This window comes from Palaemon carinicauda, chromosome 22 (genome assembly GCF_036898095.1).
Source record: "Palaemon carinicauda isolate YSFRI2023 chromosome 22, ASM3689809v2, whole genome shotgun sequence".
NCBI classification, from domain to species: Eukaryota; Metazoa; Arthropoda; class Malacostraca; order Decapoda; family Palaemonidae; genus Palaemon; species Palaemon carinicauda.
In genome coordinates, this window is record NC_090746.1 from 68889599 (window position 1) to 68903181 (window position 13583).

A 13583-nucleotide genomic window follows, 5' to 3' on the forward strand; every position below is an offset into this window, starting at 1 on the left:
CCAGGGGGAGCAGTGAGGTAGACTACTTGCTGAGGGGGAGCCGGTTGTTGAGAAGTCGAAGCAGAGGAAGACTGTGTCGACGAGTGACCCCGGACCGTCTTGTAAGGAATAAATCTCTGCTTCTTCTTGAAGAACGTCTGTTTCTGGGATTCGATCCTTCTTTTGGTTGAGAGACCCCACCTTACTTGCAAATTTTGGTTTGCCCTCGCTGCGTCCTGAAGAACCTTATCAACTTCGTTCTGAGGGAAGAGGTTCTTACCCCAGCAGGAGGACGCTATCAGCCTGTTCGGTTCATGTCTGATGGAGGCCTCAGACAGAACGAACTTCCTGCAACTAACTCGAGCCGACCAGAAGTCGTGGAGGTCTATTTGGTAGGACAGAAGCAGGTTCTTTTTGAAAACCTTGAACAATGTTTCCGTTGGGTAAACCGATGCTAGGGACTCTATGGAGGTGATGGAGTGGAGGGACCTAGCTAGTCTATTACGGGTCTCGAACTCAGTTTTGAGAAGACACTCTAGTAATCTGGGGAGCTTCTCAGAGAAAAGAGTAGAGGCACCGTCTGGGTCTAGCTTCCCCACTGTGAAGGTAGAAGACGCGTCATCCCAGGTTGCAGAGGTACTCGGAATAAGCAATGAGGTGGGGTCCGTCTCCTTGAGAGCCGGCATGGAAGAGCCTTCCTTGATGGCCTGTATTGTCAGCTCTGTGATTTTGTCTATGAGCGGCAAAAAGATGGACGCCGCCGTCTTAAAAATAGTGAAGGCACCTTTGTGTGGGGTGAGCTTGGAGTTATTACACCCCCACTCTGATAGAGTTCTGGCCCAGATAGCTTGGGCCTGCTCTTTTGGAAATATCACTGTTTCCTTCGGTACCTTGTCCATTCGGACCAATGCATGCTCCTTTAAACGTGCGAAGCCATTGAATGGGAATTCTAGCCCCGGGGGGTAGAATTCCAGGTCCTCTAAAGGGCGGGTGCCTATGCCCTCTAGAGTTAGGGAACCATCTAAGTATGGGGTATGCAAGGCAAACCTCCAAGGATTGTTTTTATCGAAGGGAGGTAGCTTCGATGCGTCTGGGGCTGAAGGAGGAGGAATCTGAGTTCCGGAGCGGATCAGAGTAGCCACCATATCCTTAAGCTCTGTCATAGCCCCAGACTGATGTTGAATTTGTTCCTTGACGATATCCCTGATCAGTTCGACGGGGAAGAAGGGTACCTGAAAGCCACCCGTTGGTGGTGTCTTGGACTTGGTAGACTTGGACTTCTTAGGAGTCGCGGTTTTACAGGGAGCAATAGGAACATCAGGAGCAGTCGAGGGTCCGGGGACCGGTGACGTTGATACTGGCAAAGCTGAAGACTTATAAGTACGTAGTGGCTTCACCTTGGGTCGTACGGGGACAGAGGGATCCCGAGGAGAAGCCTTAGGCTTATCAAAGCCGAGAAAGGAAGAGGTAGAAGAAGGAGTAGGAGAGAAAAGGGTTTCCACCAACTCGGCACCACTTACCTGCTCGTCCATGGGTTCTACGTCTATATCTAGATCTGCCATGTCCAGCGGTAAGAGGGGTTCGTCCTCCGCGGAAATGGTTGCTCTGACTTCTTCAATTAAGGGGGCAGCAACTTCCGGAGAGACTGCTGCCATTGTCGAGCCTGGGAAGAGACGGGAGGCCATGTCTCCATCGAGGAGATAGGGTGCGCCAGACGGGGCATTCCTGCCGAAGCCCGACACCCAAGGACGAAGAGCAGCCCTTGCTGACCGAAGAGACTCATCATTGGCCTGAAAGATTTGTAGTGATTAGTGATGCAGGAGAGGGATCGCCCTCCGAAATATACAATGTATATATAATTAATGGATAAATTAATGTCTGCAAAAGATAAACAAGGAACAAAAGGAAAACCCACTTACATCATCGTTCAGGAGTATTGAGGACAACTCGTAACAGAGCGTGCACAAATCCGGGAACCAAACCATGTTAGAGGCTTGTCCCGGTTCCCGGATAAAGGAGATGGCGCAATGTGCATGTGAACGACAGAGGTCATGTCCAACGGGGTCGTTGAACGAGGCAGGGCATCCTTGGGCAGTATAACGGACCTTCTGTAAAAGAAAGGAGACATAAGTCTGGATGTTCCTTGAGACTCTGGTAAGGGATTAAAAATCTATTAACAGAGCTTAGTATAATGCAACATGTGTGCTTATGGGAATTCAGTGATTGAGAGCCGGAGCTCCATATTAAAATACATTAAATATAAAAGTTTCCTGCACCGGAGTGTGTCGGAGCAATGGAAATGGAACGTATCACTATAAAAGGGATAATAATCAAATAAGAATAAAGAATCTAATGCAATCTGCCGAACCTCTGAGGGTCGGGGAAGCAGTGACAGGCCCGTAAGAATAAATTATAAAACACAAGCAGTAGCTAAAGGCTAAGGCTAATATAATAGTTAAGCGTATTGGTGATCTCCGGTGAAGCTGGAGGTCGGTGAAAGGTCCTGAATAATTCAATTGTGAATAATAATTCAATTGTGAATAGTAATGGATATTTGTGTGGATATGGCCGTGGCCTGAGACCGGAGTAAGGGCCACCGGAGGGTCGTATCTAAACAATATATGAAGGACGTCCCAGAGGGTTGTATTTAAACAATATATAACAATAGTTCCAAACTCATTGAGTATCCCTCATGGTGGAGTAGAACTCAAGGCGTAGTGGAAGAATGTTCAGAACTACTACCAAGCCGTAACGGGGAGAGGACGGAACTCGGGACTTATTAAATAACGCTAACTATTCAATAGTAACCATAAACTAAATAACTCGTAAGCTATCAAATACCCGTAGAGGGAGAGGGGGGAGGGAGAACTCGTTGAACGTACAAAACGGAAAACGGGAAATCCACTCACACACCCGAGGTTAAGAAAGAAAACGAGAGAAAGGGGTAACTCGTGACTGAGTACAGAAAACGGGAACTCCAATCTCTCGCTCTCGTGGTTACAATATCAGAACCTAATAAGCACACAACAATATTATAAACGTATACAGTAACAATAAAATTGTAACATCATATATAAGACTACAAACGAAGAATAATGTCTGCTAAAACCTAATTAAAGGGATATAGTCCACTGACAAACGCCTCGCGGGGCGGGTACTAAACTATAATAAAGCCAGAACGCTATTCTTGTTCGCAGACTGGACTTGCTAGTAAAAAGTACCATGGGAAAATAATAACGACAATAATAATAATGGTTAAAAAAGGCATAAGGCCAGGGACTTAACCAAGAACCTAACTGACAGAGTACCAAACGGGCAAGACTAAGATGAACTCCCAGCAAGACAAGGGAAAAAACAATGGCCGCCGACGACGCAGAGGGCCCAGCCGGTAGCGATAAAACAGACTATACTGGGTAGAGGACAAATGCCCGGTACTACAAAAAGCTGTCAAAACAAACTATGGTACTTAACATTGGAATGGGTGAAGATGGAGCTTCGGTCATGACGAAATAAATCCACAAGAGTGAAAACGCCGAGAGCACAAAATTATACACACACGCTAGCCAGTCCAAAATAGAAGGATGTTGTTCAGATGGCGCTCGCGTCGGGGCGTGGGTGGCGCGGCTCTGGTAGCATAGCTGGTGCCTCTGTATCGGCCCATCCCTTTGACGAAGGAATTAGCTAAATGGAAGACAGCCTGTGAATAGTGGTTTTCACGCGCCTTTGCTTTATACACGACACCCACAAGGTGCTCGTGCGAGGGTAGTAACCTCTACATTCCATGCTTTTATCTTTCTCTGGTATAATTGGAAGGTTTTATCAGAAAAGGTATATTAGAAGGACCCCTTTTCACCGGCCGCCACAGGTCGACCCAGAAATAATAATAATAATTAATAAATGATAATAATAATAATAATAATAATAATAATAATAATAATAATAATAAAGGTTTTAAAGGCAGCTCATGAATGGCAGAGGCAAGGGACAGTGGTTAAAGGTAGGTTATGAATGGCAGAGGCAAGGGACAATGACAATGCCCTAGCAGGACAAATTCCTTCGAGACTTACCATATATCCATTTGATCAGCGCCTAAACCCCCTCTCCACCCGAGCTAGGACCAGGGAGAGCCAGGCAATGGCTGCTGATGACTCAACAGGTAAACTCATAGCCTCCCCCAAACCCTCTATCCTTAGGTCACAAGGATGGTGAGGGTGCAGACACTATGGGAAACTATCGAGTTTGAGCAGGACTCAATCTCCCGTCCAGCAGAATGCCAGACAAGGAACTTTCCAATAGGCCACCAGAGGCCATATGAAGAAGTTCCTCTGATCAAACTGCCTGATTTAAAATCCCAGGATATCTGGCCACATGGACTTGAGGAGGTGTGAGAGTGTTAACGATTCCAATCCACCTCGTATGACTGGAAATTTTCAGGTGATAGGCTAGGTTATTGTCATTAGACCGTCATGGAGGAACCTATATTCCTGCAGTATTGGGATAAGGGATATGACATGGAAATGTACAGTAATGCTAAATTGAAAGTGATGGGTTAACATTTTAGTCCATCCTCCCCTCAGGAGGAAGGAAAAATACATGTCTATTTTTAACTAAGTAGAGCAGTTGCTCGGTATGGTAGCTTACCTGGATCAAAGTCTGTTTCAAGAGCATAACGACTCAACTGCTACACCCCAAGGAAGGGGGAAAAGAAAAGAGGACAAAAGGACTGATGTAGCCACTGCTATATATTCCTGGAGATCTTTATATACCTGCCCAAAATGGTTAACAGGTTTCAGAGCATCTTAAGTGTCCTCAGAGTCAAGTATGTAAATCATCCAGATTATCAGTTACTTCCCAAAGCAAAGACAGTAAAGGGAAGTCCAGAAAGCTCTTTTACAGAAAACTTGTGTGCTTTAGCTCTCAGATCAGCGCCATCTGTTGCCAACGCGCCCAGCTAAAATTCACTAAAAACTACGGATGTATCACAACTAAATATGGAATTCAAGACCTGTAGGTACTGTTTTTCTACAAAATATGCATGTCTAAAATCATATCTGTATTTATCATTACTGTATTTAGGTGTTGTGACAAACGTAATTCATATTAATTGGTCTTTTATTCGCAAATCCTTATGTAAACAAAAGACCAGGCTAATCAACGCCATATGGTGCCAACACGCCCTACTAACAAGAGTAAATGCGCATGGAAATTACTACGACTTTCCGGTCTTCCCTTCACTGTCTTTGTTCTCAAAGTGAGGAGATGGAGAAGGTCAAATTGGCTTCTCAGCTACCCGCCATTAACTACTGATACCTCGTTATGAATTTTAACAACAGAGTTTCCTGCTTTGCTAAAATTATACTGCTATTAAAGGCCTCAGGTTTATATTATTAAGAAAAATGCAAATTAATTTTTCAATTTTTTCAATTTGAGTTTCATGTGATTGTCATTGATGTCTTTTTGAAGAGTAAAACTTACTTGCCATATGTAAAATGCATAGATAATAGTGTTTGGATAATTATGTCATTTGCATAAAAGTACAGTACTTGTAAAAGAAAGTTATGTAGAGTATTTTATATCTGTTTTGATCTTATTGGCATTTGCTAGGTTAGCTGGTGGTTCAGGATTGGTTCTATTCATTGCACGACACGAGCTTGGCATTTACTATATTGGTCTTCCCTAGTCATTACTTGTGTCTCTTTTTGTTGACAGCTTACTTCACCGTGTAAGTGCTTGCGCTGGATATCTGTTGCCTCCTGTAATTGGATAGTTGATGTTTCACTAATACAACTCTTCAATAACAACCCTCATCTTCTCTCGATAAACCTTAGTGGTTGTGAAGGTCTTTCTGGGGCAGCTTTGCAGGTAAAGGGATTCAGTATTGAGTATCATATATAATTATAACTGATAGATAGGTTGCCAAATTAATTTTCCAGTCCCTATTCATGTACCAGAATATTCAAATGGTATTTGACAAGACTACACTATAGATATGTTTGGAAAATTTGTCATTCCAACATTTCCACGTTATTTTCAGCTTTCTATAATGTTTTAAGTAGTAAAACTCAAAAAATGGCTTTGATTATCAAGAGGTAACCCCAATAAGGCTTCAGTTTCCAAGTCAAATAGTACAGAGGTACAGTATTCAGTTGATAATGACCAGTTGAATAGATAATTAAAATAAATTTAGTTTTGTGACCTTAATGATTTTAATATGTATTAATATTTCAATTATAATGTACTGTACAACATGTTTACGCATCTTTTGCTGACACAGAATTAATTTTTTGCCATGCATACAGAGTGCTGTTGTGAACTGCAAGAAGCTCACCAGCCTCTATCTTGCTGATCTACCTTGGCTAACGAGAGGTGGATGGCAGGTCATCACTTTACACTTGGTAATATAAATATATTGGGTTTTTAATCAAACTGTACTACTTTTAACTGCACTGTTGCCTTTTTTCTTTAGTTATATATATATATATACGGTAATAATGTAGACTTTTGTGGTACTGTACTTCAGAGTAATTACAAAATGTATCTCAAGCTGTACAATAATAAAGGATGAGTTAGCACCATTAGCTGAGTACTGTAATACTGTACGGTACCATGAGCATTGCTCCTTTTGCACAAAAATTATCTGCTAGGAAATAGGAGTAAAAACCTGACAAAGTTATAACATTAGAAATACCAATAGTTATTAGATAATAAAAACAAGGTACAAAGTTTCATGGACTGTTAACTAACATTATTAACAGTATAGTAATGAAAATTATTTAACCACTAACTAAATAAACACCTCATTAGCACAAAATTATGAAAAGATGAGAAATATTTTCAGCATACACAAGATTGTAACAGTGAAAGGAATGTCCTTGATAATGCTAAGAAATATGATTCTTGAAAAATTAATTATCTCCCCTATATAATAAAGAGCAAGTCTCTCTCTCTCTCTCTCTCTCTCTCTCTCTCTCTCTCTCTCTCTCTCTCTCTCTCTCTCTCTCTGATAATTATATTGTGTATGAAATAGAGACATGTTTAAAACAAGCCACGGCTATCCTTCCCCGACTAGAGTTAATCCTTTCTCAAAGGATATGGGATAGGATTGGATACGTGGGAGAGAGAGAGAGCCGTTACAACTCTGATCCCAGTGTGCTGGTAACATGTTCACTGGTTTGCCATTCCAGCAGCAGCCATCACATGATGTGAGGCCTCACACTGAGAAGTGGGAGGGGATGAAAAGTAGCGGGCGGATCCATCAGGACTACGTGGCTTTCTCACCCAAAAATAGATTTTTCCTTTGTCAAAATCACTTTATTGTGCTCAAGCCATGTCGTCCTGATGGAAGTGTACCAGAGGATTAACATTCTCATTTATGGCCAATTGGAGTTTTTAACTCATTTGAGTTCTTAAACATTTCACTAATTATAGAAGGACAAAAATTCATCTATAAATAGTGTGTCACAAATAGGTGTGTTTACACATACAGCCGAAGGCTATGAACAGCATATTTGAGTTTTTTGTAAACTGCATTGGATCAAAATAATTATCTGCAAAATCCCACTCACTGTGAAGAAAATTTTTGTTCAAGGTGATATATCAGACAGAAGTCAGTAAAAAGAAGGGTTAGAAATTGAGGTACACAGCTTTTTTATTTGGGTACAGTAGGTCCATATAAAGGAAATGCAAAAAGAACTATAATCTTTTATTATTTCCAAAAATTCATAAATGGAACAATAATTGGTGCAACACTATGTACATTTAATTTGTGTAGAAAACAGAAGTTTTCACCCCAGAATTATGTAATAGAGTAACATAATAACGTTTCATATGATAGAAGAATATCACCTTTGACTCCACTATATAGTATATATATAGTTTAACACACTGCAAATAAGAATATTATTCCACATGCATTATGTGAACTGGAAAAGTCCCAATTGTACAGTCCATAATAGCAGTATCAGCTGAACTCGGTTGAGTCCCTTGTCAGGCTGGGAGGAACGTAGAGAGTAGAGGTCCCCTTTTTGTTTTTGTTTCATTTGTTGATGTCGGCTACCCCCCAAAATTTGGGGAAGTGCCTTGGTATATGGATGGATAAGAGTCCATGCACAACACTAAGAAGCTGGTTTAATCACACTACCAGTGGCCACCACAAAGTATTTAATCTCTTCCAATTGATGCAAGTAATGTTTGAAAAATACTCTTGAAGATTTCCATCCTGTGCAAGCTTGTAAGTCTTCAAAGGACATATACTAGAAGTAGTTTAAGGAATAGGCAACCTTCCTAGGGTTGTGACCCGATGGCATACTATCGGGGTCAGCCCTTCTGATAAAATAGGTGAGTTTAGACCTTGCTGTTTCAAAAAGAGATTAGATCCTGCAGTTGCCCCTTTAAAAAGTTGTCCACCTGTAAAGGCCCCCCCCCCCCTCTTTAACAGGCAGGCCTTAATGCATTCCACAGGGAACAGAGAAGGATCTTCCTTTAGTGGAACGATCTTCCAAGGCTCCCCAACATTTTGTGGGAAGTTCATTTTTAGCCAGGAATGTAGGATCTGGGTAAAGATTTACTTCCCCTGATTTGAGAATTCAATGTGGCCATCATCCCTTGAAAGTGCCACAATCTTGCTGACTCTAGCACCAGAAGCCATAGCAAGCAAAAAGATCGACGAGGTAATGTCGTTATCTATTGAGAGGCGAAGTGTAAGACTTCATCCAGCGACCATGAGATGGCCTTGGGAGAGCATTTTGTTTCAATTTAGCACAAGCCTTTAGGATCTTATTGAATCGTTGGTTATTGAGTTACATATCAAAAGTGAAAGCGATATGACTAGTTAGTGCCGATTTACATGAGGCAATAGTTGTCGAGGCCAAACCTTGTTCGTGTAGTGAAATGAAGAATGAAATACAGAAGTCCATAGTAATGGAAGAGGGCTGATGTACCTTAACAAATTCCACCCATTTTTTCAAAGAAGACAAGTATTGTCTTTTTGTAGTAGCAGTCTTGTATTCTTCTATAAAATCAATCCTCTCCTTCGCAACTCCTAACTTTCTTTTAGCTGCTAGAGCAAGAAAATCATGAGCTGAAGGTTTTTTGTTGTCCTGGAGGAAGCGAAGAGTCTTCTGTTGAACATCCTGGGACAGCAATGGAGACTGTAGAGGGATCTGGCGAGGTTTGAGTACCAGAACAAGGGGGTACCAATTGCTCTTGGGCCAATTTAGAGCTAATAGTGGTGCTGTCCCTTTGAAAGTCCGTAGTTTGTTCAGGACTTTCATAAAGAGGTTGAGCGGTGGAAAGAGGTAAATGTGAGACCACTGGTTCCAATCCAGTGATATCGCATCTGTCCCTGCCGCTTCCGGATCTAAGTTCTGTGCTACATATCGGGGAAGCTTCTTGTTGAAGCTCGTCGCAAAGAGATCTATTTGCAGTTCTGGGACTTGCTCCAGGATGAAACAATGATTTTTTGTCTAAAGACCATTTTATTTCCAGAGACTTGGATCTTGATAGGGCGTCTACTGTTACATTGCGAATCCCTTCTGAGTGAACCGCTGAGAGATGGCAATTTCCCCGCTTTGCCAAAGTGAGAATGGCTAAAATCATGTGGTTGATCTGAGGAGACCTGGAGCCCTGTCTATTGATGCAGTGAACTATTGTCTTGCTGTCGAGAACTCATTTGATGTGATTTTTTCTTTGGGTTCAGTCTCTTCAGAATCAGAAACACTGCCATGGCTTCCAGAATGTTGATATGGAATTTCTGAAAAGTGGCAGACCACTGATCCTGTATCCTCTTGGAAGGGGAATGTCCCCCCCCCCCAACCCTGTTCTGAGTTGTCCGTGTGGATTGTCACGGAAGGAGGATACTGTACAGGGACGTGAATCGACTAGCTCTTGTCAGTGGACCATGGCTTGAGCGGTTTGCGCAGTAAAGTCGGGATTTTGTGGCGAAGATCTTTCCGAGTATTTGAAGCCTTTCTTCTCCAGACTCTGTTGTCATCTTTGAGTCTTGCTTTTAGAATTGGGTCTGTCACGGCTCCAATCTGCAGCAATTCCAAGACTCTTTCCTGTTGATGTTTGGTGATTACTTTCAATTGAAGTAGACAACTGACAGAGTTTGCTATATCCTTTAAATACTATCAGGCTCAAGACTTGATAACATTTTTACAGTGAGCAATGACATCATGTATCAACCTACTTATGCTACATTTCGTAACAACTAAAAAAACAAGCAAACAGCAAGACAAACTGAAAATTACATTAGAGGGCTAAATAAATTGTCTATAGCTACATGATTGGATGACGCACCATCATGTTCCCAGAGAGTTAAGAAAGATATGTGCTGTAATATTTCTGACTGGGTGTGTGTCAGTTCCCATCTATGCTCATTCATAAATTGCTCCAAATTTTAGTTACTAGGGAACATATTTTTTGAATTTGTTAATTAATTGATTTATTTGCTGGTGCTGTAAGGGTTTAGTTCAGTTGTTTTCCCTTCAATAATCTTGATGAGTCAAACATAAATGGTTCATATTGAATGGTTCAAAATTTCTCTACAATATTAAAATTTTATTTTATAGTAGTAAAAATACTTAATGTTTTCTTCAGGCAGGTCTACAAAAAATTGATGCCAGGGCATGTTGGGATGCTGATGATGAAACTCTCAAGAATTTCTTCCTTAAGTTCCGTGGTCTGAAGGAAGTTAGATTATCTAAAGTAGGAACAGTTTCGGACAATAGTTTATACTTCCTGGCTCACAGCTGCCAAGAACTTGAGGTTCTGGATGTATCCCATTGTTGGCTTGTTAGTGAAGATGGCATCAAGCAGGTACGTAATGTGAATTGATTTTTCTCAATTTTCTAATGGTATTAACTTCAGCCAGGAAAATTATATTATAGCCATAAAACATATTCAAAGCCGTAAAAAATATACAGTACAATACTCTAATCACAAAGTAACTTACTCTTGCATAGCCTGTTGGTGCATCAACTTTTTCTTCTAAGAAGGAAAGATAAATACTTTTCTTGGTTGTTTGTGCATGTGCACCTGATTTTTTCAAGGGGTATGGGAAGATGAGTCCTTTGGCTTCAGGTGAGGAGAAGGAGAATACTGGTCTGCCCATGTGACATTGGTTACCATAAATATCTGCGTTAAAAAAATGGGTCGTAAGATGTATTTTTGCAAATTGCTAATGAAAATGACTTGAAGCTTCTAAAACCTAAAAATAACTGGCCTAGGCAACTGGAGTAAAGTTGAGTCTGGGCTATAATTTAATTGCTTAGTTTCACAATTTGTATAATACAGTTGAATACCTTTACTTTTCTCAAGAAATGTACAGTTTTGAAAGATAGATTGGCAAGCAATATGTAATGTAGAGGGGATATTTGGTTTAGTGCAAATTAAGACATTTTCAGAAACTGAAATTAGTTTGGATAATTTGAAAATTTAGAATTGTTAGAATATATTGTCTATAGTATTATTTCTATAAATTTTCACTAATGTTCATGTTGCTTTTTCTCCAGAAGCCCAGTTTATTCGACACTTACCCATGTTATTAAATTTTTTTAAAGATTTTCACCTTTTCTTTAGCTTCAAACAAAAAACGCTCTTAACAAAGAAACAGAGCCCTCGACTGTAAGTGGTAGGAAAGACAGGTTGTTGCCGCAGGAAATATAGATTCCAGTTTTTCTGCCAATCCGGCAACTATCGGACACGCTCTTAGATTGTTTGCATACTGCATTTTAAGATGTCTTTCCTTATTATAGTTTACAATTGTTGCCAGAAATGTACATGAGAAATAACTTCTGGAGATCATGTTCGGCATCCCTTTTTGGGGAGAAAGGGCAGTAATTTGTCAGAGAGCTGTAAATTTGTATGATGACAAGTCTTAATATATTAAGTGCAAAAGTTCTAAGTTGGATTATGAGTTGGGACTTTCAAAGGTCACATTTCCTCAATTGTCATTTTATTTCTAGTTAAGGGTTCAGTGACAAGGTCACACTGTGAGTTGGATTCAAGTCAGAGGTAGGACTTGAAGGTTTAGATTCACAAAGGGGTAGTTAAGCTACATCTATTTGTGTGGAAAATATGGAAAGGTGTGATGACAGTGACTCAATGGTTAATATAGTTTTTTTTTGCAAGACTTTATCTAAAAGAAACTTAATTGTTTTAGAATTTTAGTGGGTATTAAGTGCTGTGATAACGCTGAGAGATATGGTCTACGTAAGAATTTACTGCTAATTTTTTGCTTCATCATACATACATACATATACCAAGCCCCTTCCCCTAATTTTGGAGGGTAACCGACATCAAACAAATGAAACAAAAAATGAGACCTCTCCTCTCTACGTTCCTCCCAGCCTGACAAGGGACTCAACCGAGTTCGGCTGGTACTGCTAGGGTGCCACAGCCCACCCTCCCCCCGTTATCCACCACAGATGAAGTTTCATAACGCTGAATCCCCTGCTGCTGCTCCCTCCGCAGTCATCCAAGGCACCGGAGGAAGCAGCAGGGCCTACCGGAACTGCGTCACAATCGCTTGCCATTCATTCTTATTTTTAGCACACTCTCTTGCCTCTTTCACATCTATCCTCCTATCACCCAGAGCTTTCTTCATTCCATCCATCCACCCAAACCTTGGCCTTCCTCTTGTACTTCTCCCATCATCTCTTGTATTCATCACCTTCTTTAGCAGACAGCCATTTTCCATTCTCGCAACATGGCCAAACCACCTCAACACATTCATATCCACTCTAGCTGCTAACTCATTTCTTACACCTGTTCTCACCCTCACTACTTTGTTCTTAACCCTATCTACTCGAGATACACCAGCCATACTCCTTAGACACTTCATCTCAAACACATTCAACTTTTGTCTCTGCGTCACTTTCATTCCCCACAACTCCGATCCATACATCACAGTTGGTACAATCACTTTCTCATACAGAACTCTTTTTACATTCATGCCCAACCCTCTATTTTTTACTACTCCCTTAACTGTCCCCATCACTTTGCATCCTTCATTCACTCCCTGACGTACATCTGCTTCCACTCCACCATTTGCTGCAACAACAGACCCCAAGTACTTAAACTGATCCACCTCCTCAAGTAGCTCTCCAATCAACATGACATTCAACCTCGCACCACCTTTCCTTCTTGTACATCTTTTAACCTTACTTTGTTCCGACACAGATACAAACCTTCGCTATTTATTAGGGTACAGTATTACTTTCGGCAACGCTGAAAACCATCCAAGACAATTTTAGCGAGGGATAATTACCCCATCCGCTAGTTAGCGGGAGGGGGTTGGGGTAGACTAGCTACCCCGCTCACACACCTGTCGGTTGAGTAACCACTTTAACTTTTGGCTCGGTAGAGTGTAGACGTGCCGTCTCTCTCTCCCGTTAACAACCTGCCTTGGCTTTATTGCTTTTCCTTTTTCTTTTGTGTGTGTTTGTCCCGCTATGCAGACATGTCCTGGGATTGAGGGCCGCCGCTGCGGCACCTTCATGTCGTCCTTGGAGACAGACCCACATCTTTTATGCCCGGCTTGCCAGGGAACTCGGTGTTCGCGGGACAACACCTGTTCCGAGTGTAGGGAGTGGCCTGCCTCC

At 41.4% G+C, this 13583-nt stretch overlaps 1 protein-coding gene across 3 annotated transcripts in view; it reads left to right on the plus strand.

Moving 5' to 3' along the window:
• The window catches only part of jet (jetlag), a 91437-nt gene that overhangs the window by 38171 nt on the left and 39683 nt on the right, over positions 1–13583 (plus strand). The window contains exons 3-5 of one of the 3 annotated variants that reach the window (XM_068346367.1): positions 5689–5841; positions 6279–6374; positions 10579–10797. In XM_068346367.1, coding sequence (XP_068202468.1) covers positions 5689–5841; positions 6279–6374; positions 10579–10797 — 468 coding nt within the window. The remainder of the gene's footprint in view (positions 1–5688; positions 5842–6278; positions 6375–10578; positions 10798–13583) is intronic. The other 2 variants (XM_068346369.1, XM_068346370.1) reach the window with 2 other exon arrangements.